General features: G+C 36.3%; 1 protein-coding gene across 5 annotated transcripts; it reads right to left on the bottom strand.

Annotated features, from left to right (window-relative positions):
* Nucleotides 1-2,488: 2,488 nt before the first annotated feature.
* On the bottom strand, nt 2,489-25,339 carry LOC129805667 (interferon-inducible double-stranded RNA-dependent protein kinase activator A homolog). Of its 5 annotated transcripts, none has more exons than XM_055853709.1 (6): nt 25,176-25,339; nt 24,585-24,792; nt 15,136-15,441; nt 9,439-9,711; nt 8,980-9,117; nt 2,489-3,685 (listed from the first exon to the last, which is right to left on the bottom strand). In XM_055853709.1, the coding sequence occupies exons 1-6, from the start codon at nt 25,178-25,180 to the stop codon at nt 3,437-3,439; spliced, it is 1,179 nt and encodes a 392-aa protein (XP_055709684.1). In that variant the 5' UTR covers nt 25,181-25,339; the 3' UTR covers nt 2,489-3,436. The 5 variants fall into 5 exon arrangements, with proteins under 5 accessions (XP_055709684.1, XP_055709685.1, XP_055709688.1 ...); XM_055853710.1 differs by having other exon boundaries at nt 15,136-15,438; XM_055853713.1 differs by having other exon boundaries at nt 25,188-25,255.
* Nucleotides 25,340-25,358: the final 19 nt, after the last annotated feature.

Raw genomic sequence — 25,358 nt, 5'->3', positions numbered from 1 at the left:
CGTGGTCTATTTTTTGGGGAAAGAAATCCTTCACTGAGAAAAAAACAGGGTGCGTTTAACTTTCTTTCCTCATAAATTTAACACTTTTTAGGTGTAAAAAATATATCAACATTTTTTAATGTTAACTTTACATCTTTTTAAGGGTAAAATTAACATGAAAAAGGGTAACTTTAACCCCTAATACACCTAAAAAGCATAATATTTACACCGATTTCTGATCAATACTGCAGTGTAAAATAAACATTTCAGGAATGCTATTTTAACTTTATCGGATTTCTCTCAGTGTTACGAAAAATTTAACAAAATATTGTTTTCAGTGCGAGTAATAAACTGCCTTCCTATTAATTGAAATATTTATCAGCCTCCTTCAAGCATGTTTTTTGTATCAAAATATAGGTAAAGAAAAATTTAATTTGCTGATTAATCTTATCCTGATCATCCCTATACTAAGTTCAAGAAATCGGTGTAAATATTATGCTTTTTAGTTGTATTATGGGTTAAAGTTACACTTTTTCATGTTAATTTAACACTTAAAAATGTGTAAAATTGACATAAAAAATGTTGATATATTTTTACACCTAAAAAATGTTAAAGTTACGAAGAAAAAAATTTAATCGCATCCCCTTTTTTTCTCAATGAAATGTTTGTGAATTCCTACCGGGGACTATCGAAATGCTCGTAAATCGTGTAATCCACTAAAAGTTCGTACAAGTTTGTACTTTTTCATAAACTCTGTTCGTGACTTGAGCACTTGACAAGCATTTTTTGTTTTTTTACAAACAATTGTTCGTTGATTTTTGTTTGTGTGACAAACCGTTACAAACAAATGACAAAATTTTACGAAAGTTTTTTGTGTGTTTACGAATATTTACAAATAAATGTTTGGAAAGGAACGAAAATACTAGTTAGGTTTTTTTTTGTTCCTTACAAACGTTTGTTTGTAAATGTTCGTGAATACATAAAAATGTTAGTACAAGTTTGTCATTTGTTCGTAAATTTCTTCAAACAAACAAATATGTACGAACAAATGTCTGTGAAAGAACAAAAAATGCTCGTTAATTGATCATGTTCGAACATTCTTTGTGAAAAAAGTACAAACTTTTACAAACTTTTTTGTGAATTATACGATTTACGAGCATTTCGTAAGTCTCTAGCAGGAACGTACAAAACGTTTACGAACATTTTTGTAGCAATATATTCTACTGAACTATATCGCAACATACTGGAGAGCCCTCCATCGCCAGCTTTGCGGAATAGAGCCTTTATTGTCCATTCCCGGGGAGCCACGAATCGAGCTTCCTCACAGCTTCACGACTAAGGAATCGATTCGTATGAACATTCGAAATAATCTATCGGCGATATAGTTTTTATTTAGCCGTTATAGCACTCCTCAGAGTCACCACCGCAGCTGAACAGTCATTGGTACCGTTAGCTTGGAAGTGAATTCGTCAGGACGGGTTTTCTCTGTCCAACTTTTCCAGGCTAAACAGTTTTACAATTTTACGAAATATTTTTTTGTGTACGGAAAAATATAAGACCCCACTGTATAATACTATCCCTGACTAATTCTGCCTCGGTCTCTCTTTATTTAGGGTAAGTTTGCTAAATTTCGGCATAGTTGCATGCAAGCGCCAAAGTCTCAAGTTTGAAATATAATATATTTAATAGAAATTGATTTTTTTTCATTCCTTCTACTTAAGGAGTGTTTCTTAAAACCTTGTAGACAGTTTATCGTCCTAATTAACTTTAAAATCATTCTTAATACATTTTAAAATGAATAAAAATATAGATATAGCTTTGGTGCCCTATTTCGGCCACCTTCATTCTCATAGTTTCTCGCCCGTGTCTTTTTCACGTCATCTCGTTTGTCGAAGCTACATTTTTTGTTATTCTTCTGCATTGTATAATCTCTGGAATATGTAAAAATTAAAAATTCATGAAAATTCGAGGAACAAAAAAGGTGGCCGGAATTGCAAGCTGGCCGGAATTTGGCACACTTACCCTATGTATCAAAAATAAGCTAAAACGTGCTTTTAACTTTTGGTATTCACTGGATTATAAAGCACTTTAAAATTTCTGTTTTTATTTTAATTAGTCGCGATAAGGGCGTGGCCTAAAATTTATTTTCAAAATGTCCTAAATATTAGGTTAAAATTAAATTAATCGCACACAACTACTGAAAAAAAAATAAGACACTAATTCTACTGAAATGATAAACCCCTCTTTTGCCATTTGTTCATTTCCTTTAATTGATGTTTATCTGCGATTTTGGTTTGCAATTCATTCCTGAATTGGCACAAAAAAAAAGTTGGCCAAAAATATTTTCTTCCTTCCTTTTCCCAAGTTGTCTTTCTCATTTCTCTCTATCTCTCTCTTACTGCCTCCCCCTTTTATCCCATGTCTCCCTTTCAGTGAATCTTCATATGAATTACACACACTACGTACATAAATAACTCGATATATTATGTTACATTTCGCATATTGATTATTTTTCTTTTTTTTTGTGAATATAAAATACTTAGTTTTTTTTTTAATTTTTTTGTGTTAATTATTTTAATGCTCGATTAGTATAATATTTAAAGTTATTTATGTAGCGAGAGTTTCTCATGTATTTCCATTTAAAAAGCAGAAATTTATAGTGATTTTCTTTTTAACACCTTTTCTTTTGTTGGAAATATTTCTCCATTGTTTTCTTTTTTTTTTCTTTTGGTAATAACTTCTCTCATTTGCAAAGGATACACTACTAAAGACTTTTTATTGATTTCTCAGAAAATTTCTTCTTGTTCTTTGTTTTGTTTTTTGGGAGGGTAATTATAATTTATTTACTTGTATTTTCACTTTTTTTTTGTTCTATACATATTAACAGAAAGTCTATGGTGAGGATGACTTTTTCCTTACTTTTCTTTTGCTATGAAAATTTTTATTCTTTTCTCCACACCCTAGCACTTCTGTGTACAATATTAACATGTATAATATGACATGAAAATTAATAGAGACTGTATAAATTAATTTTCTTGTTTGCAATTTACACGCAAAAAACAAACAAATCTTTCATTTTTTTTCGGGTTTTCTCTTCCTATAACGTTCACACAGGAACATTTACTATTTAATAATCTATGAGATTTGTTAAAGAGGAAACAAAGTCAAAGAAGTATAAATCATGCAAAAAGATAAAAATAATCAAAAATTATGTGAGAAATTTTCACTTTTTGTGGTACTTGTGCACAGAGTAATCTTAAGACTTTGTTTTTTTCATTTTGTAGTGCATTGTTTTTTTTTTGTTCATCTTTAGTCTCTCCCTTTTCAATCACGGAGAAAAAAATTGTGTTAAAAAAAAATATTTTATGAGCCACTTACTTTGACAATCATCCATCCTTCCGTCACTCCTGGACACATCGAAATAAAAATTCCTCCAGAGCATAATCATTGTGGCTCTTTACTTGGTTGTCATTATCTTGAGATATTCAAGAGCATTGCGAGCAGCAGAAGTCTTAGCATCGGCCCTTGTTTCTCCTGCACCTTGGCAAACAGCCACCGGCAAAGTGGACAATTGTACCAAACACTGATAGCAATCCGAATAAGTTTTCTCCTCGATCTCCACATAAGTCACATCAAATTGATGCTCAGAAGCAATTTCTTGCAACAATTGAACACAATTTAAGTCCGGAGATGAAAGTTTGGCAGCCTACACACATCCAGCAACAAAATAAAAAGGAAGAAAATCAACAAAGAAAAAAAATATTCATTATCTTTCAGTTCAAATAACAATTTTTGAACTTCTTTTTCTGGATATTATATAAGCTTTTCTAACTTATAGGAGCTGTGATTCTTTTATCGGAAAAACCAAATTTGTGAATTGGCTTATAAAAGAAATAGCAGCCAAGAAACATTTTTGATTAATTTTGTAAAAAGAAGAGATGGCAAAGCATTCCAGCTTTGCGGAATGTTCGAACTCACAAGAAAGACCTATCCGTGAATAGTTATTTTCGCATGCTTCAGAAAGTAGATTTCAGAATATTTTAGCATGAGTAACAAATAGCATACGAATAAATAAAAAAGTAAATCTGAGAAGGGTAAATCATTTACGGGATGCAGTTGGGTTGTAAATTTCAAAATCTTTCAAAAAAAAACTCGATTTTAAGCAAATCCGTTGAAAAATAGGCCCTCCAGAGTTGTTAACTTTTGATCTTCGAAAATTCGACTTCGAAATGGTTTTCGAACATAGGGTGGAATCACCACTTCTCGCTAGTGTCCCACTTTTCGCCACTTACATTAAAATCGCTATTTTTTGCGATTTATGAAATAAATGAGCCGCAAAGTTATTTGTATTTTTTTTTTTGAAGATTTTGAGCATTTTTAAGAGCAATATTTTAAGCAAGTGCATCGAATCCAACATTTCTTATCAAATATACAAAGTGTCATCAAATTTTCATCAAGCAAAATATACCTTTTTTGATAAATAATTTCTCTATTGAATATTTAATTACACTTGTGGAATACATAAAATTTGTATTTAGTTAATTAATATTTCATTTTACATTATTTTTATATAACAATGAGGCATGGCGAAAAGTGGTAATATTCTGAAGTTGATTTTACTACCTGTCGCCATCTCTTTTCAATAGGTGACGCTAACTTCACTTCGTAGATTCTTACTTATCAAATCTGCATTGTTTACTTTTTACAATAGTCCTATAATATGATTTCTCAAACAAAAGTGAAGAAAAAACATTTAAAGTGAGTAATAATAAGGTGTTCATGAGAGAAAAGAAATGCTGAATGTATTCTTTTCATAACATTGCCTAAAAAATTCGATTTCGGAGCTTTTCAAGTGGGTGGCGAGAAGTGGTTACAAAACTGGCTAAAAGTGGTAAAAAGTGGCGACGAAGTGGTTATTTTTGCATTGTTAATAAAAATCAGTTTTTTAAATAGTTCAGCATTAAATTGTAGGACTATTGTTTTCACGTATCTAGAGCAAATACATCTAAGTAACTTTATGTCAAATTTGAGTTATCTTGTAATAAAGGTTCAAAAGTTATAATAAAATGAATCCCTCTATTTCCTAAACATGGCGATAAGTGGTTATTCCTGCCTTGGTGTCCAAATATGAAATATTCACCTAAACTACCTCCAAAACATATACGAAAATGAAAGAAATCGTAGGAGCCGTTTTCGAGATAAACCCAAAAGGGGTGGCAAAGCGTCCCAGGTTTTGCGGAATGCTCGAACTCGTGACTTAGATGCTGTACCTAAAAAGTACTTTCGCATCATTTACCGTTTCCTGGTTCTGAACTGTGGTCAAAACATTCCACAAAATAGTTGAACAATTGTAAGGACCCTACTGGCAGCCGCTACCAATTTAGTTTTCAATTTTATTTTTTTATAATGAAGAATATATCATCTCGCCTGGAGGCCTGATTGAATGCGTGCAGAATTTATCTGGCTCTTTTTTAGTTATACAATTTTTAATAAAAATTAAATATTAATGTAAATGGACTGACAGAAAAGTGATATATGTGTGAAATATAGACCAGAATGTTCCCTATAATTTAGCCGTAGAACTTGATCTAATCGATTAATAAGAAGCCGAGATAATCGAGGTTGTTTGTTTCTGAAGTCGTTTTTTCGCCCAGAGCGCCCCAAGTGTTCATTTGATGAACTTCAACTATATCAAAGAATTGTTGTATTTTGTAAGACTTTCCATTTAAAACCCTATTTTAAGTGTCTTGGTCGAGTAAAAGCAGTCAAATTGGCATCTGAGTAGTTTCAAAGCGTTATTATGGGAAAAATCAATTTTTTCACACTTAAACCACAAAATCGGACAGATAGCGTAGTCTGATCGGAAAATGATGTATGGACGAAATGTAGAGACAAATGTCCTCTACTATTATGTCAAAGTAATCATCAAAATCTGTTCAGCGACAGTCGAGATAATTGAGGTTATGTGATATTGAAATTGGTTTTTCGACTGTGGCGCCCCTGGTGTTGGTCCCACGAAGTTCAAATATTCTAGGAAGTTGTAGCATTTTATGAGAACTTTCGTTTGAGCCCTTACTCATCAAAATCGGTCAAATAGAACCGGAGATATGATTTTTTGAATTTCGTGAACTTTGACCCCTCATATCTCCGGTTCTATTGAAACCACAGCGCACATACGCCCCATTTTGGAAACGTCCTAGACTAGACTACAACACTCTAAAATTTGATTAACTTTCACAATGCCGTTTTTGAGAAAAATGAGTTTTAATTCTGATTAATTTTGACACTATCGCAGCGCCACCGGTGGTGACTTTTTGAACTTCCATCTGAAAGTGCTCATCGAGACGAAACCAAAAAGGTAAAATTTAGCTCAAAATGTTAATTAGAACCGGAGATAGAAGCCGGTCAATCTTCGAACTTTGACCCCTTATTAGGTGAGATTCTTAACAATCTCACCTACTATAATCCTAACAAAATTTCATGTCGTCCGATCGACCTCAAATTTGGCCAAAATGTGTTTCGCCACTTCCTGATTCCGAATATATATGTGGCTAAGTTACGTTCCCGGCCGGCCGGCCGGCCGGCCGGCCGCTCTTTGGAGCTTAATAGCTCCTAAACTAAAAAAGATATCGACTTGCGGTTTTCGGCAAAGGTTATATATCGGGTGAAAATTGCAACTTGGTGCATTGACCCCCCACCCCCCACCCCTCCTTCCGCCATTTTGAAGACCCCCCTTTTTTTGTTTTCTCAATAGCTCCGCCCCTATGGCATTCAGCGGACTCAAATTTTAGTATGTTATAGCTGGGCCTTAGAGCTTTCCATCAATACCAAACTTAAGGTCCCCCGACCCCCCTGACCCGAGCTATAAGGGTCCAAAAAAAATTTCTTAAAATGGCCATAACTCCGTTTCCAATTGTCAGAATTTAAAAAGTGAGGGCTTTTTGGAAAGCTCTCGTGAAATGCCACTTCCCCTTCTAACATCGCAAGTTCATAAAACCACCGCTAGGGGCGCTTTTTTTAAAAAGAAAATTTTTAAATCTTAAAAGTTAAATAACTCAAAAATTCCATTGTGCATCGGGCTGAAAATTTAGTATGTTGTAGCCGTTGATTATACCTATCAAACAAAAAAAACCTTAAGTCGATCTAAAACCCCTGACCCGAGCTATAAGGGGTCAAAGTTCGAACATTGACCGGCCTCTATCTCCGGTTCTAATTAACATAGCGACCTAAATTTTACCTTTTTGATTTCGTCTCGATGAGCACTTTCAGATGGAAGTTTAAAAAGTCACCACAGGTGGCGCTGTGATAGCGTCAAAATTCATCGAAATTCAAAGTCACTTTTCTCAAAAAGGGCATTGTGCAAGTTAATGAAATTTTAGTATGTTGTAGTCCAGTCTAGGACGTTTCCAAAATGGTGCGTATGTGCGCTGTGGTTTCAATAGAACCGGAGATATGAGGGGTCAAAGTTCACAAAATTCAAAAAATCATATCTCCGGTTCTATGTGACCGATTTTGATGAGTGAGGGCTTAAACGAAAGATCTCACCAAATGCTACAACTTTCTAGAATATTTGAACTTCGTGGGACCAACACCAGGGGCGCCACAGTCGAAAAACCAATTTCAATATCACATAACCTCAATTATCTCGACTGTCGCTGAACCGATTTTGATGATTACTTCAACATAATTGTAGAGCACATTTGTCTCTACATTTCGTCCATACATCATTTTCCGCTCAGACTACGCTATCACTCCGATTTTGCCGTTTAAGTGTGAAAAAAATGATTTTTCCCATAATAACGCTTTGAAATCACTCAGATGCCAATTTGACTGCCTCTACTCCACCAAGACACTTAAAATAGGGTTTTAAATGGAAAGTCCCACAAAATACAACAATTCTTTGAAATAGTTGAAGCTCAACAAATGACTACTTGGGGCACTCTGGATGAAAAAACGAGTTAAGAAACAAAAAACCTCGCTTATCTTGGCTTCTGAGTAATCGATGAGTTCAAGTTCTACGGCAAAATTATAGAGAACATTCTGGTCTACATTTCACCCATATATCACTTTTGTGCCAGTTCATCCAAATCCTTGATATTTTGGTTTAAATACAAAATTTGCATAATTTCACGAATTTGATTCAAGATAACTGAATGGCGTCTCCCAACTTCAGCTCTAAATCGAATTTGCATGCACTCCGAGTTAGCTCACGTTAAGAATCTCACCTACATAAGCCGGTTAGGATTATCTGTCCCTTTATAGCTCGGTCAGGGGTTATCGATCGACTTAAATATTTTTCTGTTTGATAGGTATAATCTGCGGCTACAACATACTAAAATTTCAGCCCGATGCACAAAGGAATTTTTGGAAAATTGAAAAATCTTTTTAATAATAGCGCCCCTAGCAGTAGTTTTATGAACTTCTAATTCGTCGATATCTTTGTTTGGGAGCTATTAACTCTTTCCGGACCGCAGCATATGCTACAAGCTAATTTCATCATTTTTTAATCAAAATTATCTAAGCTCAGGAATTAATTAAGGTCCTATAAAAAATATCTTACATTTGGACATTCTTATAGTTTGTAATCATCCATGAGGCTCGGATTTTTATCAGTTCTGAATAATTAAAAAATCATTGTTTTTCACAGAATATTCATATGCTGCTTTGGGTACTCAGAGTTCCAAAAGAAACGAAAGAGTTAAGCTCCAAAGAACGGCCGGCCGGCCGGCCACTCTTTTTCCCGGGACGGAAATAGTTTTTAGCCATCCATATATTCGTGATCAGGAAGTATCCAAACACATTCTGGCAAAATTTGGGGCCGATCGGAGGACATGAGATTTTGTTAGGATTATAGTAGGTCAGATTGTTAAGAATCTCACCTAAATCACCCAATTCCTCAAAATTATAATCAAGTTTCTAACCCGGAACAATTACAATAGAAGATAGAAGTCATAAAAGAATCACAACTCTCCCACAATAAATTGTTGGAAAAATAAGCACCTGTAATTTGGTCAATGCCTTCCCAAAAAGAGCCTTGAGACTCTTATGAAATTGGGCCACTTTGAAGCTATGTTGGTTTGTTAGCGTCGGAATATGGGCATCTTTCAAGTCAGCATAGCGATTGAGTTTCTGATTGATCTACAAAAAGAAAATTTATACAACACACAATTTTTTGCAATTCATTTTGTTCTTGACTCCTCTTTAAAAGAAGAAAATTATTGCAAATTAAAAAAAAAACGTACATGTATTCTAGGGTTAGAGTTTTGGTGATCTTTCGATGGATTTATTTTGCTTTAATAAAATTGTGTGTTTAATTCTCTTTTTTCAATCAATCAAGAACTTTTTCACAAGATAAAACCAACAGAAAGATTACCAACAAATTAATAACTAGCAATTTGCAAAAATCTCTTGCACTTTTATCAGCCCTTTACAATGCTAAAACTTTTAACCTAAACTAACCTCTTCATTGGCTTCCTCATCGATGATCTGATTAACCTGACTGGAGTCTGGGGGGCTGTCCTGGAGCCTGGTGTACATCTTATGAGCTGCAATGCGTTTTGCAATCTTTTTGCTCTTTCCCTGACCCACTTCCCGATACTTGAGCACAGTGCAAGCAATCGTAAACTGACGTTCATGTGGTAGTCCCACTTCCATCTCTGTCTCATACGTTGGGGGTGGCCAACGACGAGCCATGCACATCTCCTGAAGCCACCCAATCGGATTACCCATGACCTGCAGAACAAGTCATCAATTCCATTAGTTTTTTTTTATTTAAGGGAACCGTAGGTAATTTTACAGAGATTTTTATAGATATTTGCCACACTGGTTCTTTCACAACCAGACCTAAAGGCCAAACGATTGAAGATAGTGACCTCCGCCACCGGAAATTAAAATATTGTCGAAGGAGTCGCCTATCTAGCCCTCAGAAAATGAAGTAAAAATGTATTAGTAAGGTAAATAAGAGTCTAGAAATGGAACTGTGGTATTTTTCCTGGACCTACGAGCACATCTCACATTTCCTTCGGTCATGAATCAATTGAAGGTGGTTGCTGAGGGATGAAACGTTTTACCCTAGTATCTCAAAAACTCTTGCAACGATTTAGTTGTCATTTTTTTGTGACGCGAAATTTTCGCAGAACATCCCCACCAAAGACGCCACCTAAACTTCCTTGGCGGAAAACATATAAAAGGCAACGAAATAAGCCATTTAAACTTAAGAGTATAATTCATGCGAGCAACCGATATATCTGCGCATGACTATGAGTCAAACGAAAAAGCTGAGTGAGGAGTAAACTACTCATGTTGAATGAAGTATAGCTTGAATAGGTTGCTCATTGATCGGGTACCATTGGTATCCAATCTCGCCTCCTCTAGCTCCATCTGTCGGAGCTATTGCTTCTTACAATGCTCTTATAAACTCGACCTCATTTTTCCCACCTTTCCCTTTCCTCAACTATTTGTAGTGTAGCTTCCTGCCTGACGCTCTCAAATGATCCGTGTTTCCTCTTTCTTTTACTCCACATTCACTGTGAGAAGTGCTGAAGGTGTGCTACCACATCAGTCAACATGAGAAACAGTTAGTGTTTACGGCGTGGTTCTAGGCTCTTGATCCAATAGATAACTTATCTTGAAGCATTATGCAGCGCAGCTTAATGCTTGATGCTCTTAATTTCTCCCAGTTATCCTTTCCCTCTGGGGTAGCTGTTTAGATTTATTAAAAAAAAACGGAGTGTACTTGAGTTCGCAGGTGATCAGACAACTAGGCTCTTTTGAGCCCCTTAGTCTACCCGACAATCTCAACTCCAATTCTGTTAAAAATTCCATAATTCCATAATTGAATTGTAGAGAATCTTATGTCTTTATTATCCGGTGAGGATCCTTGTGAGCGAAAGCATCCTTCAGCGGTGAGGAGAATTGGACAAATAGACCCTTACCTGGAGACATTACGCCTAGCCTACCAAAGAGTCCCACCGCCAAACCTCCTTTTCTCCGCATGAAGTGTTTATGCTTTCTTCACAGTGCAGTGCTCGGCTTTCGACGTCCGTCTCCTATGTCTTATATAAGACATACGATTGCACTTAAAAGAAATCACGAGCTCAAAGGAAGAAAAGATTTCGTCTTTCACTAATCCCCAAATCGCCAAGAATTAGGCAATTGAGTGATTTGCAGTGTCCTATTGTGAGAAGTCTCACAAATACCGCTATCACATCAATTCCCCTGTCGGATTCATAGAGATGCAGTGGATAAAATCCTCTTTTATGCTAAAAATTAGCAACTTCCTTGAGGTTCCACAACACAGGTGTGTACACTGTATCCACTGCAGTCCTTTTGCACTAAAAACCAAGCAAAAAATAGCACGATACACTCAGATTTCACTTTAAATACAGAACACTCGCACAAGACACGTCATTACAAGCCGGCTTCCCAAACCGATCACCTCAACCATTGTTATAACCATTGTTTTCGCTTCCTGTTAAAGCTTGTGAACCATACGGGGCTAAAACCTATACCTATCCGGGTCCCTCGTTCAGAGTAGCGGATTGATATGAAGACTGTCTACTCCTTAAGAGGCCGTCAAGCGTCCTTCCTAAATGCTCAGGCCCATAGGCATAGAAAGTAGGCCTTCTCCCCGTGAGGTCGTTTTATCGTTATTGCAGTGACCGTGATATTTTAATAATAATGCTGGCACAACATTCCATGGAGGAACTAGGCTTTCCCGCAAGCGATTTCTAGACATGCATTATTATTTTTTCTTGTACGGGATGGGGTTGTCAGTCCCATGCCCGTGCAATCAAGTGCAGTGAAGCTCACTGAATGCAACCCGAACACCTTTAACGCCAGAAAAATTCCTGGTGACCTAAAAGGCATTCGAACTCGAGACACTTGCATCATAGAGCGAGTGCTCTATCACTTGACTCATTAAGGCCCCCGTGATATTTCAGGGACTCTAAATTTCAAAGTCCACAGTATGTCGCAGGAAGTCCTCTATGTGGTTGGTTCAATGGATGAATAACGATTGGCTACTCAAGTATATTGGACACCAGAAGTGTTTATTTGTCTTCTTCGAAGTACAAACAGTGCAAATTTTCGGAGGGAAGCTCCGTCCGGACGCGGCAACACAATCTGTGAAGTCTTTTTGATCTTAGGATTGAAGACTCCACAGATTGTGTTGCCGCGTCCGGACGGAGCTTCCCTCCGAAAATTTCCACTACAACCAGTGCTCTAGAGAGAAGTCACTAGCAACTGATTAAATTAGATTGGATTACAGTGGGGGCGGTTCCTCGCGAAACCGCTACATCCAGATCTCCATTTGTGTCCATTATACTTACTTAAAGTGGCCACTTACGTTCCTTTAAGAGACAAGGCCTCCTAAACAACACCTCGCCATTCCACACGATCTAAAGCCAGCGCCCGCCGACGTCGAAGCACCCCCAGGGTTTTGAGGACATCGTCCATTATGTTTTTCCATCTCGTCCAGGGACGCCCCCTCCGGATTTCGCTCATACAGTTTCGTGGGCATCCTCTCCTCTAGCATACGGAAGATGTGACCGAGCCATCTCAGTCTTCTCGCCCGAATAAAGGCCACAATGTCGGCCTCTCCATAAAGCTCCTCCAGTTCGTGGTTTATCCTTATGCGTAGTTCCCCTGTAGTTTTATCATGGAAAGGCCCGTAGATTCGTACGAGGACCCGTCTCTCAAAGATCAACAGCTTTCTCTCCTCTGTGCGGGTCAACGGTACTGTTTCCAGACCATACGTTATGATTGGCTTCAGTATACTTACTTACTTACTTAACCGGCGCTACAACCAATTACTGGTCTTGGCCTGACTCAGGAACCGTCGCCACTCGAGCCTGTTACGCGCCACTGTTCTCCAGTTCCGCACCCCTAATGAGCTGGCGTCCTGGTCCACGTCGTCGGTCCATCGGAGGCTGGGTCGGCCTCGTGTCCTCGAAGCATAGAGTCCACCCCTAAAGACTTTCCAGGCTGGGTCGTCCTCATCTTTGTGAACCAGATGACTAGCCCACCGGAGCCTATTGAGGCGTATTTGCTTGACGATAGTTACCTCTCGGTAGCGCTCATACACCTCATGGTTGTATAGGCTCCGGAATCGTCCCTTCTCACATATGGGGCCAAAAATCCATCGCAGGATCCTCCTCTCAAACGCGGCTAAGAGTTCGCAATTCTGTTTGCTGAGGACCCACGTCTCAGACGAATACGTAAGGACTGGCAGGATCATAGTCCTATACAGCAGTAGCTTAGTCTTTATGCTTAAGGTTCTGGTCCGGAAAACTCTTGATAGACTGAAATAAGCATTGTTGGCTTTCAACAAACGTGCGCAGACGTCTGTTGAGATGTTGTTGTCGGTTGTGATTGTTGACCCAAGGTACACGAAGGAGTTGACAACTTCAAAATTGTAGTCTCCCATCGGGAAACTTGTTTGACCGATGCTCTCCGTAAGATGTTGCCGGAGTTGTTGCTGACGAGGCCACCATGTACTTTGTTTTGCCTTCGTTTATCTGTAGCCCCAGATTTCATGCCGCATGTTCAATCTGGATTAAGGCCTCTTGTACAGCTCTGGGATTGCGTCCCATACTCTCTTCAGTATGGTTCTGTATATTTTGATCTTTGTTGACCGCGAGACGTTCCTTGATCGAAATATCGGCGAGAGTGCAAAGAAACTTCTACTCCCCGCCGCGAGTCTCTCGTTAACCTCTATTCCAACTTCATTACCCATCGTCAGTACCGATCCGAGGTATTTGAAGTCCTTAACAACCTTAAAATTCCACTCATCCAAAGTGACATTCTGACGGGATCTGGTTGTGCCCATTGTGCATCCCCAAATTAATATTAACCCTTAAGTACAAAATGGTTCAAAACAGCCCGTTTTTTGAATAAAGTCCATTAAACAGGGCGACTTTAATCTTGATAGGTCTTCATCAAACAGCACTGATTACCCAGCGCTGATGTTACATAAGCTGGCACAGTCGAACACATAGTGAGTGACCGTCTCCTTTGATGTTTCTTCATACAGTCGCCGGTTAGAAAATTAGCAATCTGGCGGACCCTTCAGCGACTGCCTCTCGGTACGCTGTGCTTTTCTTATCCAAGTTAGTCAGAGACAGTTTGGATACAAGACAATCCCTCGTTGCGGACCATTCCGTTTGATGAAGTTTTAATTAATCCTTCTGCATAATACATCTCTTCTTTTTCAAGAAAATCCCTACAGCCCCTACAGCAGATTCAGGATCAATGAACGCGGTCTTTGCTCCTGCTACCGCATGGCGGTCCGCTTCTTCATTTCCTACTATACCCCTATGTCCAGTAGGGCGTTTCAACTAGGAAAAAATTTTTTTGGCACTATCCTCACGGTGCTGTATTTGATGAGACAAGAAAGTTTTTCGTCTACGACCATATGATCAGACGCTGTTTAGAGGTGGCTGAACGACCCTCTCTGTAGAACAAATTTCTGATTTTACCGGATTTTACACTACAGAGAGTCATTCAGCCACCTCTAAACAGCGTCTGATCATATGGTCGTTGAAGAAAAACTTTCTTGTCTCATCATGTAAAGCACCTTGAGATAGTGCCAAATAAAAATTTTCCTTGTTGAAACACTCTAATGTCTAGGTACCCAATGCAGACCGACGACACATTTCTGCGAGGCCGCTTCTAACATTTTCCTGCACTCAGTCACGAGAGCAGAACGCGACTCATATCCTTTTGACAGAACGCAACTCTACGATCTCAGTGGCAACTGAACTAATTACTCTAATTCCTGTAGCCCTTTTATTCCAAAACTTCCAGTGAAGAGACGCTGTCCCCAACCTTTTGACCCTTTTTATGACTACTGTTTGTGCAGCTGTAGTGCGGACAGATCATAAATCATATTCGTGCTAATCTATGATCTTGTTTCGATCTCTAAGTGAGAATCTTCATTATCTTCCCTGATTTGAATTATGGATGGCAAATACTTTTCTTAGATTACTCCACTATATAAATTGTATCTACAATAATTTAATGTAAAGAATAAGTCAATGATCATTTGGTCGCGTGATTGATTCGATTTTAAAGACGCTTTAAGTCTTTTTTTATCAAAAAGAAAGAGTAAAATGATAATCAAAAAATCTTGAAAAAAAAAAGAAAAATATGACTAACCTTATCGTCATAGCCGCTGGGGCCTAGCATAGTCTCGAGAGCAGCTTCCATCTGCTCCCCACCAATGGCCAGGTGCCCAGTGAGCTTGTCGATGAGAGCCTTGGCGGCAGCGTGCTTGGCCTCCTTCTTCGAGCGTCCAGCACCCATCGCATCCTTATCATTGAAAGAGACCCGATAGCGAAATGTGGGCTCGTGGATGGCCCCCTCGATCTGCACCAGCTCATAAGTCGGTGTAATACCTCGACGACTCAGTAGCTCTTGCAGAATTGACACTGGCGTCTTCATCGGCATGACCGATATCTCCTGCTGGAAGAAATTTTGCCAAGTGTCAATTCCCCATTGATTGTATCAATTAATACAACCAAATTTAACCAATAATTTTTTTTTTCATTCAAATTTATTTGCCTCCATTTGGCAATATAAATAATAAACACTAATTATGTAAACTACAAAATAATTCAAATGAAATCTATGGCAGACAGTTTATATTTATTTAACGTGTATGAAATTATAGGCCAAAATTTATTTTCAACAGGCCTATATAAACATAAACAATATTTGTTGTTTTTTTTTAAAGCTCAAATTAAAAGTATGTACACTCATTATTTTTTCAATAGAGATAATAATTACAATATTAACAACAGCAATATTCATTTTATGTTGTTATAGTATGCTTCACAAAGAGTACTTCACTGAAGTGATCATACGTCGAAAAAAAAAGATTAATTAATAAATATTCCAATACAAAAAAAATTCATAATAACAGGTGAAATGCTTTCAGGTGTCTAACATTTTACTATATAGCAGAAATTGTGAATATTGATATATAAAACGCAATATGGTTACCAATATGTAGCGTACATAAAAGTACATAAATAATATACCTGTCATATATCAATAGGTTCAAAAAGGTACGCATTTATTATTGATTATCAGGACAAAAAAAAAGAGAAGAATGAAAACTATATCAATTTTGCTTTTTATTCTTTCAGTGTTTGGTTCAATATTTACCTTAAAGCATTAAACAAAAACTCTTTTATAATGTGTTTGAAAAAAAAAATTACAATTTTGCAATTTAATATTTTCTTTTATAACCTTAAAAATATTTCAGTAAATACGTAACTTCAACTTTTCCAGATTTAAGCTGATATTATGGTGCTATATCAATGAGAAGTGAATAGGTTGTTTTTAGCACTATACTGCTCTCAAGTATTTCTGCATTATCGACTTTTCTTTGTATTTATAGTAATAGTATATTTATATAGTCTTAAGGATCTTTAGATCCAAAAAGCAGGAAATAAGCTGAAATCTAATCTATTTGTTCCTGTCAAGACTGTTTGGTGGTTTTAGAACACAGCGAGGACTGCGAAAAACAGCTGAGACAGGAACCAACACAAAGAAAATTCGATAATGCAGAAGCACTTGAGAACAGTAAAGTGCTAAAAAAAACATGCACATTTTTCATTGGAATAGTACCACTAATGTTTTTTAAAGTTGTATAAATTTTATATTTTACAACTTCACATTTCATTCTTAACATGCAATAAAAAAATCAGCTTTCACAATTAAAATTTCAATATGCAACAAAATACATTTTTCAACCGATTTTTCGATGCCAGATACACTATTTACTAGATACACCAGATATTTTATAAATTAAGTTCAATAAAACAAGCGATCGATTCAATATTTAAAAAAAAGAATAATTTAGAAATTTTAAATTGTAAAAACAAACTATATGCTCCATGCACAGAAAAACCAGGTAGCGATTTAGGCGCCACTAGCGGTAATCAGACGAACTTGTACTGTTATGAAAAGTTGCTAAACGTTAAATTACCATCGCTTTACGTTTAACATTCGTTTAAGAAATGCCTAGAAAAGGGAGGGACGAAAAGTCAAAAGTAATCCATAAAATGTGGAGTTTTTTTTGTAACATTTAAATGACAATTGCAGAACATACCCTTTGCCTTCTTCTCAAGATGGGCTCAATCACCCAGTAAAAACGCTGCAATATTTACAGTGAAGCCTTCAGAAAATTTTTATTAAACTTTGAAAATTGAAGTCACCATAACTTCAATGATAAGTCCAAAACTGAAAAGAAAACTTTTCAGTGTTGACAGAAATCTCATTCCTGAGATAAATAACATTTAACAAAACCTAATACGGTCTTCAAACCAGATAGGCTGGACAGACCTACAACTTAAGCCGAGAGACGGCTTAACGTTATTTTATTCAAAATAATTATTAAACTACATTCTCATCAGTTCCCCATTAAGCCGTCTCACGGCTTAAGTAAGTCTGTCTAGGACAAAAGGTTTAGCCATATAAGTTATACGGCTTATACGGGTTTCAGATCTAAGGTTTAGCCATTTGGCTTAACTGTTATAATTTTTTATCAGTTAAGATATTTTGAAAAATTTAACTTAGGATTGGATTATTTAGGAAAAATGGCCTATTAGATTCTGAAGGAGAAAAAAATTGGTTGTTATTTAGTATTTTGAGACCTTCGGGAACTAGGCTAAACCTCTGGTCTGAAGACCGCATTAGCTTCTCTAATTTCATATAAGACAATATTTTTGGAAAATGTTTCACTATATATTGAATAGTAAGGGGAAATGATTTTAAAATTCGAGACTTTCATGAGCCACATAATATTAAAACTAACGTAACCTTAATTTTTATAATTTTTATTAAATGATATTTGTTTTCGTAAATATGTTTAAATACATATTATTTATATCATTAAAATAATCAATCAATATCAAAATTTCAGATATTTATAATAACCGGTTAATAAAACGATAAAGTATGTTTTCCCTAAATTCAACTGAATTACTTCGTATTTCCTACTGTATTTTGGGCATAGTTTAGATACCTGCAAATCGGTAGGAATTTAATTAAAAAGAATCAATTTAAAGTCGAAATACTAAAAAACCGTTATTCCAGAGTAATAGTGTGGAAATGCTTTTGGGATATTAGATGCTGTAAATAAGTCACGAAATTCAGAATTATTTAAAACTGAAACACTTTACCATGCATTTCAATTAAAAAGTTGTTACATGAAATTGCACCTAAAGTCCAATTCATAGTAAGGAAATTAATTTTATTATGCCACATTCCGAATGCCGCTGAATGATGCATTTTTTCATCACTGAAGTTCTCCCGTGCTGGATTTTTCTATTGCTCCTGTTAGTATAACATCTTTTGGTAAATTAGTTTATTAAAAGTGTGAAAAAATTGATTTTCTTTGAGAACCCTGACAAAAAAAAATACTTGAAATTATATTGAATGTAAAAAAACAAATTAACGATGATTAAATCTCAATAAAACTTTTTTCAATTCAGGAATAATCAAATATTACACGAATCATTCAATAAAATCATAATGCTTAAGAATACCAACATTACTCAAATTGTTTTAAGATATTTTTAGCTGAAATTTTCTATGCGTTTTCACACAATCGATTTTTCGTTCGTTAGTACCTTGGAGTTGGCAGAGAGAAAACTTTAAAAGGGACAGATAATCCTAACCGGCTTATGTAGGTGAGATTCTTAACGTGAGCTAACTCGAAGTGCATGCAAATTCGATTTGATGCTGAAGTAGGGAGACGCCATTCAGTTATCTTGAATCAAATTCGTGAAATTATACAAGTTTTGTATTTGAACCAAAATATCAAGGATTTGGATGAACTGACAGAAAAGTGTTATATGGGTGAAATGTAGACCAGAATGTTCTCTATAATTTTGCCGTAGAACTTGAACTCATCGACTACTCAGAAGCCAAGATAATCGAGGTTTTTTGTTTCTTAACTCGTTTTTTCATCCAGAGTGCCCCAAGTAGTCATTTGTTGAACTTCAACTAAATCAAAGAATTGTTGTATTTTGCGGGACTTTCCATTTAAAACCATATTTTAAGTGTCTCGGTGGAGTAGAGGCAGTCAAATTGGCATCTGAGTGATTTCAAAGTGTTATTATTGGAAAAATCAATTTTTTCACACTTAAACGGCAAAATCGGAGTGATAGCGTAGTCTGATCGGAAAATGATGTATGGACGAAATGTAGAGACAAATGTGCTCTACAATTATGTTGAAGTAATCATCAAAATCGGTTCAGCGACAGTCGAGATAATTGAGGTTATGTGATATTGAAATTAGTTTCTTGACTGTGGCGCCCCTGGTGTTGGTCCCACGAAGTTCAAATAATTTAGAAAGTTGTAGCATTTGGTGAGATCTTTCGTTTAAGCCCTCATTCATCAAAATCGGTCACATAGAACCGGAGATATGATTTTTTGAATTTCGTGAACTTTGACCCCTCATATCTCCGGTTCTATTAAAACCACAGCGCGCATACGCACCATTTTGGAAACGTCCTAGACTGGACTACAACATACTAAAATTTCATTAACTTGCACAATGCCGTTTTTGAGAAAAGTGACTTTGAATTTCGATGAATTTTGACGCTATCACAGCGCCACCTGTGGTGACTTTTTGAACTTCCATCTGAAAGTGCTCATCGAGACGAAACCAAAAAGGTAAAATTTAGGTCGCTATGTTAATTAGAACCGGAGATAGAGGCCGGTCAATGTTCGAACTTTGACCCCTTATAGCTCGGGTCAGGGGTTATGGATCGACTTAAGGTTTTTTTTGTTTGATAGGTATAATCAACGGCTACAACATACTAAATTTTCAGCCCGATGCACAATAGAATTTTTGAGTTATTTAACTTTTAATATTTAAAAATTTTCTTTTTAAAAAAAGCGCCCCTAGCGGTGGTTTTATGAACTTGCGATGTTAGAAGGGGAAGTGGCATTTCACGAGAGCTTTCCAAAAAGCCCTCACTTTTTAAATTCTGACAATTAGAACCGGAGTTATGGCCATTTTAAGAAATTTTTTTTGGACCCTTATAGCTCGGGTCAGGGGGGTCGGGGGACCTTAAGTTTGGTATTGATGGAAAGCTCTAAGGCCCAGCTATAACATACTAAAATTTGAGTCCGCTGAATGCCATAGGGGCGGAGCTATTGAGAAAACAAAAAAAGGGGGGTCTTCAAAATGGCGGAAGGAGGGGTGGGGGGTGGGGGGTCTATGCACCAAGTTGCAATTTTCACCCGATATATAACCTTTGCCGAAAACCGCAAGTCGATATCTTTTTTAGTTTAGGAGCTATTAAGCTCCAAAGAGCGGCCGGCCGGCCGGCCGGCCGGCCGGCCGGGAACGTAACTTAGCCACATATATATTCGGAATCAGGAAGTGCTGAAACACATTTTGGCCAAATTTGAGGTCGATCGGACGACATGAAATTTTGTTAGGATTATAGTAGGTGAGATTGTTAAGAATCTCACCTAATATAGATGGACTTGTATAGTTCCCTGGTAACGATCTAAGGTGAGGTGATAATAATATCCACCTGCCGATCATTTAGATTTTATATTTACTATATCCAAATGGACCGGACTCTATCTCTAATGTTTATGAACCGATTTCAATGAACTATTTTTTTTTTCTTTTAATTACCCTTCTGTACTCTAACAATTTGAAATAGAAAATGACCAGTGATAAGCCCAGATAAACTTATGGTAGCTAAGATTCTCTACAGCTCAAAATGCTTGTATATCGATCGGGGTGTTTGTAAATCGAAATCCGTGTAAATTCGATTGTGAGTTGAAGTTTAGGAGTAAAGAATTGCGTCAAGCCAATTTTGTCCATTTCGACCGACAAGAACAGTTTAGTCGACGCGATTCTTTACCCCCAAAATTCAACTCACAATCCAATTTTCATGCATTCCGAGTCGAAAGCACCCCCCAGTTTCCATAATCCAAACGGTAACAGATATCAACTTCCGGTCTTCGTGACACCCCCTCCCCCACAAGTCAAGATGCTCTAGCGAACCAACTTATCCAAATCACCCCCAACCCTTTCCAACCCCTCCAAAAACCTCATTTTTCGACTTATCCCAAAATTGGTCCTGGCAACTTTCACGCCATCTTGAATTATTGAAGGCCAAAGTTCAACCACCCTGGAGGGCCTAATTTTCAACGCATTTTGTCAAATTTTGATTTTTGTGAAAGGGTTTTTAATTCTGAATCCGAATACATTTTTGTATTCAAAAATTGTGTTCACTGTTTTTGTGTTTTTTTCAGTCTTTTGACCCATATAAAATTCAAACGGTAAGAGATATCGACTTCCGGTCTTCGATGACCCCTACTCAAATGATATTATCTCGAAGCTAATCTAACATCTTCATTCCAGACTTGGTATTTATTGGAAAATTTTAACCTCTTTTCCCTCTTTAAGGTAATTCACCTCGTTATCATGTTCGTCCTTCCAAGTAACCCTATTGTTCAAAATCTATTTCTAACTCAGTCAGGACTTATCTGAGGATCTTTTTAACCAACATTTTCCTATAGAATACCTTACGATGACGTGCCAGACTGATTTCGACACATTGAACCATTTGAAAATTTTGAATGGCAAAAAACAAACGAGCAGTATAGAATTCGAAATGGGCAGTAAAAAATTAAAAATGAGCAGTAAAATATCTAATTAGGATCAGTAAAAAACTTAAATCTTTACAAAAATGGGCCTAATTTATATATTTAACATTTAAAATAGTTCCATATAGAGTGAAAAGCCCTTTATTTTCCCTTTGCCAAAATTTGGACGATAATTTCACTGTTTCAAATTTTTTTGTTACTGATCAATTTTAACTTTTTACTGCTCATTTATTCAATGCCATTCTGAATTGTTGTTGTTTTCTTAATACTATTGGCCCGTGGCAGCCAAAATTCCGAGTCTTATGTTTGTATAAACACTAAATTGTGGTCTAAATTGTGTCACTAAATTTTCACGATCATTCCATATGCTTTCGTAGCCTCTAAAACCTAATAGATCCTCTGACAAGAAAGTTCTATATTTGCTCGAATTTCTCATAGTTTTCTTTATCCAAACTTGAACAATTAATTGTCAATACACTAAATAATTATTGAGATTACACTAAAATTTTGTTATTTTTTAAATAATTGAAATAAATTTGAGTTTGTGCAGTGGCCCTATTTTATTGTCCGAACACATTATCACTATTCACGTACTATATATGTCAAAGTAGAGATCTCTAATGGCCAAAACAACACTTACTCGACGTATGGATATCACTTGAACATTTCTACATCAAAATTATTTCAACGCATTGGAATAAAAAAATTTCAAGAGTTAAAAAAGTAGGCTTATCAGAGGTGGTCCTATTATTTTGGCCGCCACTGTACGTCAAAAATGAGGTTTTCATTAACTTTTCTCAAAATTGGCCCTGGCGATTTCGTTCATTTTTGGATATGTTTTGGAGGTAGGTCCAACGGAAAATTTCATCCTTAGACACCTATCACCGGAAAAATCACCATCTTAAATTATTGAACGTCAAAAGCCTAATTTTCATCCGAATTGGTCAATAATTAATTAATTAAAAGGAGAATTAATCGGATTAAATCGGACGCTTTGCCACTTTTTTATTCATTTTCTTAATTGTTATCATGGTTTATCAATTGTTTTTATTCTATTTTTCCTTTACCAAAAAAATCTTAGAGAAGACTGGGGCAAAAAGTCACAAATCGAAAATTTTAAAATTCAATATCTTCCAAGATAAATAAGATAGCGGCTTAAAATTTTTTCCATAGATAGCCTCCATAGACCTTCTTCAATGTCGTAAGTTTGTTAGACTTTGAACAAGGAATTTAGAAAATAAAAAATATCAAAATTTGTGCAGAAAAATATCGAATTCTGTGCAGAAGATATCAATTATTAGCTACTTATATTAAATTTGATGCACTGGTGAATATTTCCCAAATTATCTGGATATTCTTTGAATACAAATCCGCTATCTATTTTAGAATTATACAAAGATTCTTTTCTCCAGAAATCCTTTTATTAAAAACGACCACTTGGGGTAAAAAGTAACAAAACCTATGTAGCAAAAAATAATAAAAACCGAAACAATTTCTGATGTCCCATGGTGAAAAGAAACGTCATTCCCATGTGTCGCTTGTTGTTTGCATTGGTCAAACAATTTGTAGTCTTTTGGGTGTTTTATGTAAAATAGCTTAAAATGCGCTTTTCTCGCTCAGATAGAGAAAACGGTGTTTTACAAAGGTGTAGAAGAATAAATTTTCTATGAAAATATGTAATCTAGGTATTTTACTTAAATTTACGGAATCCCGTAATAAAGCGAATGAAATTGTGATAGTATCTTATGCCTGATACTTTTTGCCCCAACATTTTTGAGAATGATCACAAGATTACCTTTTGGAAAACGACTCGATAAATATATTTCTCTCTCTCTCTCTCTTGTTTTACGTTTTGGCTGTCAGACTCAATCAGGTCCATATAGCCATTTCGCTCACTCTTATTTACATACGAGTTCCATCTGTTTTCTTTTTTCCTATGTTTGTTCCTGTCATCTCTCCATATCATTTTTCTTTTTGCTCCATCACAAATCCTTTTTTGCTCCCTTATCTTTTATCATACTTCCTTCTTGATATTTTTGCGTTCAGTTTGTAGCTTTCAAGGACGGTGAAAAACTGTTTTCCAATTATTAACCGGACGCGCTTCGATCAAGGATCGAACCGAGGGCCTCTGCGTCACAAAGCCAACACTTTGCCCATTGAGCTACCGAGACCCCTAATAAATATATTTCCTTACAAAATAGAAGAAAATGACTTTTACAGAGCTGTAGAGCGGTAAATTTCCTATAAAACTGTGCTAATTAGAAATTTTGGAGGTGCTCGGGTAGCTTGTAAAAAAAAAATAAAATATCCGTTTTGTGACTTTTTGCCCCAGTCTCCCCTAATATTAATACGCAAAAGAGTAAATTCTGCTTGTAGATTAGGAATTTGACTGATAAATCAATAGAAATTTTATAGCCAAATAAAATAATGTAACTTTTCAGAACATTCCAATTTTTCCTGATTACCGCCAGGTGCGCCAAAATCCAATTAGACTACTGCGATTACTAGAACAAAAATAGTTGCATGATGCATATGCTTCTTGAATGCTTCAGTATCAAAAATGTAGCTTAAAATAATTTTGCATTGAATTGAGAGGATGTTCTACAAAAACTAGGTCTTCAATTTCTATTTTATTGCTCTCTGAAATTTTATTTAATTTTTTTTATTGGATTGCAAGCTAGCTGCGTATGCTTCTAATCGTAAGCTTGTTTATTTTGCTCCTAATTCTAATAAGTGTAATTGGAAATTGTAAAATCGTATTGCACTTGCAGGCAATTAGGCAACATATCACGCAAAATCTTAATTCAATTCTAAGCATTTTGTGCAAATTTTGACCTCCATCTTCAAGATCTTTATGCAACAAGGCAAAAAACCGTAATTGTGGAAGCTTTTCATTGCACGGAAAATCTTTCCGGCTGATGGAAATGAAGCATTTTGCGTACAACAAATTTTGTACTTACATTCTTGAGTGCCTCTTCAATAGCCATGTTCTCCGTTGGCGTAGTCGGCTGCAGATTCCTGGGAAAGGGCTTATTCTTGCGACGTTGCGGAAAAGTTGATATTTGATCCTCTGAATGGGCAGTTGGCGTGTTCTCGTTCAAGCTGAGTTTCTCCACCGCGTTTTGCAGGGCGGCCATTTGAAGTTTCCTCAAAGGTTTTCCTCGTTTCCTAAAACAGCAATTGAATTTATTGTAGCTCCAGTGGCAAATTCACACTAAATCATTTTGTGTCTGTTCTGGCCATTGAGTGGAGTTTGCGAGGGAGATCTAGAAACGTTTCCGCATGGAAAGCCAAAGCCCATGAAAAAATTCTCTTCTTCTTCTTCTTCTTCTTCTGTTTTATGTAAGGCTGTCGGACTCACTCGGGTCCATATAGCCAACAAAAAAAAAAAAAAAAAAAAAAAAAAAAAAAAAAAAAAAAAAAAAAAAAAAAAAAAAAAAAAAAAAAAAAATTTTTTTTTTTTTTTCTCAATGCCGGTGGTCGCCATTACCGCGAAAGCGATAATTGAGTTCGATTCTCTCGCAAATTTCACCCATATTCCAGCAACTTACACCATTCCTCACTTTTTAATGATATCTCCTGGATGTTCCAACCGCCTATTCAGTTGGAAAACACGAACTGCTTGTGATTTTCACTGATTTTTCACACTCCCAAACACACCGCACATAAAACAAAATTTTCCAAACTGACAGGAGAGTTTCGCTGTTTTTTTCCGCCAGGGGGACTGAGTTTAA

This window comes from Phlebotomus papatasi, chromosome 3 (genome assembly GCF_024763615.1).
Source record: "Phlebotomus papatasi isolate M1 chromosome 3, Ppap_2.1, whole genome shotgun sequence".
Lineage (NCBI taxonomy): Eukaryota > Metazoa > Arthropoda > Insecta > Diptera > Psychodidae > Phlebotomus > Phlebotomus papatasi.
The sequence above is the reverse complement of the archived record's forward strand: the minus strand, read 5'-3'. Positions and strand labels throughout refer to the sequence as shown.

Bases quoted from the DNA above. Each gene is read 5' to 3' on its own strand.
- LOC129805667 (XM_055853709.1), bottom strand. The intron at 9,712-15,135 runs GTTAGTCATATT...CTTGTTCTGCAG, and splicing joins CCAGCGGCTATGACGATAAG to GTCATGGGTAATCCGATTGG. The intron at 9,118-9,438 runs GTTAGTTTAGGT...TTCTTTTTGTAG, and splicing joins ATGAGGAAGCCAATGAAGAG to ATCAATCAGAAACTCAATCG.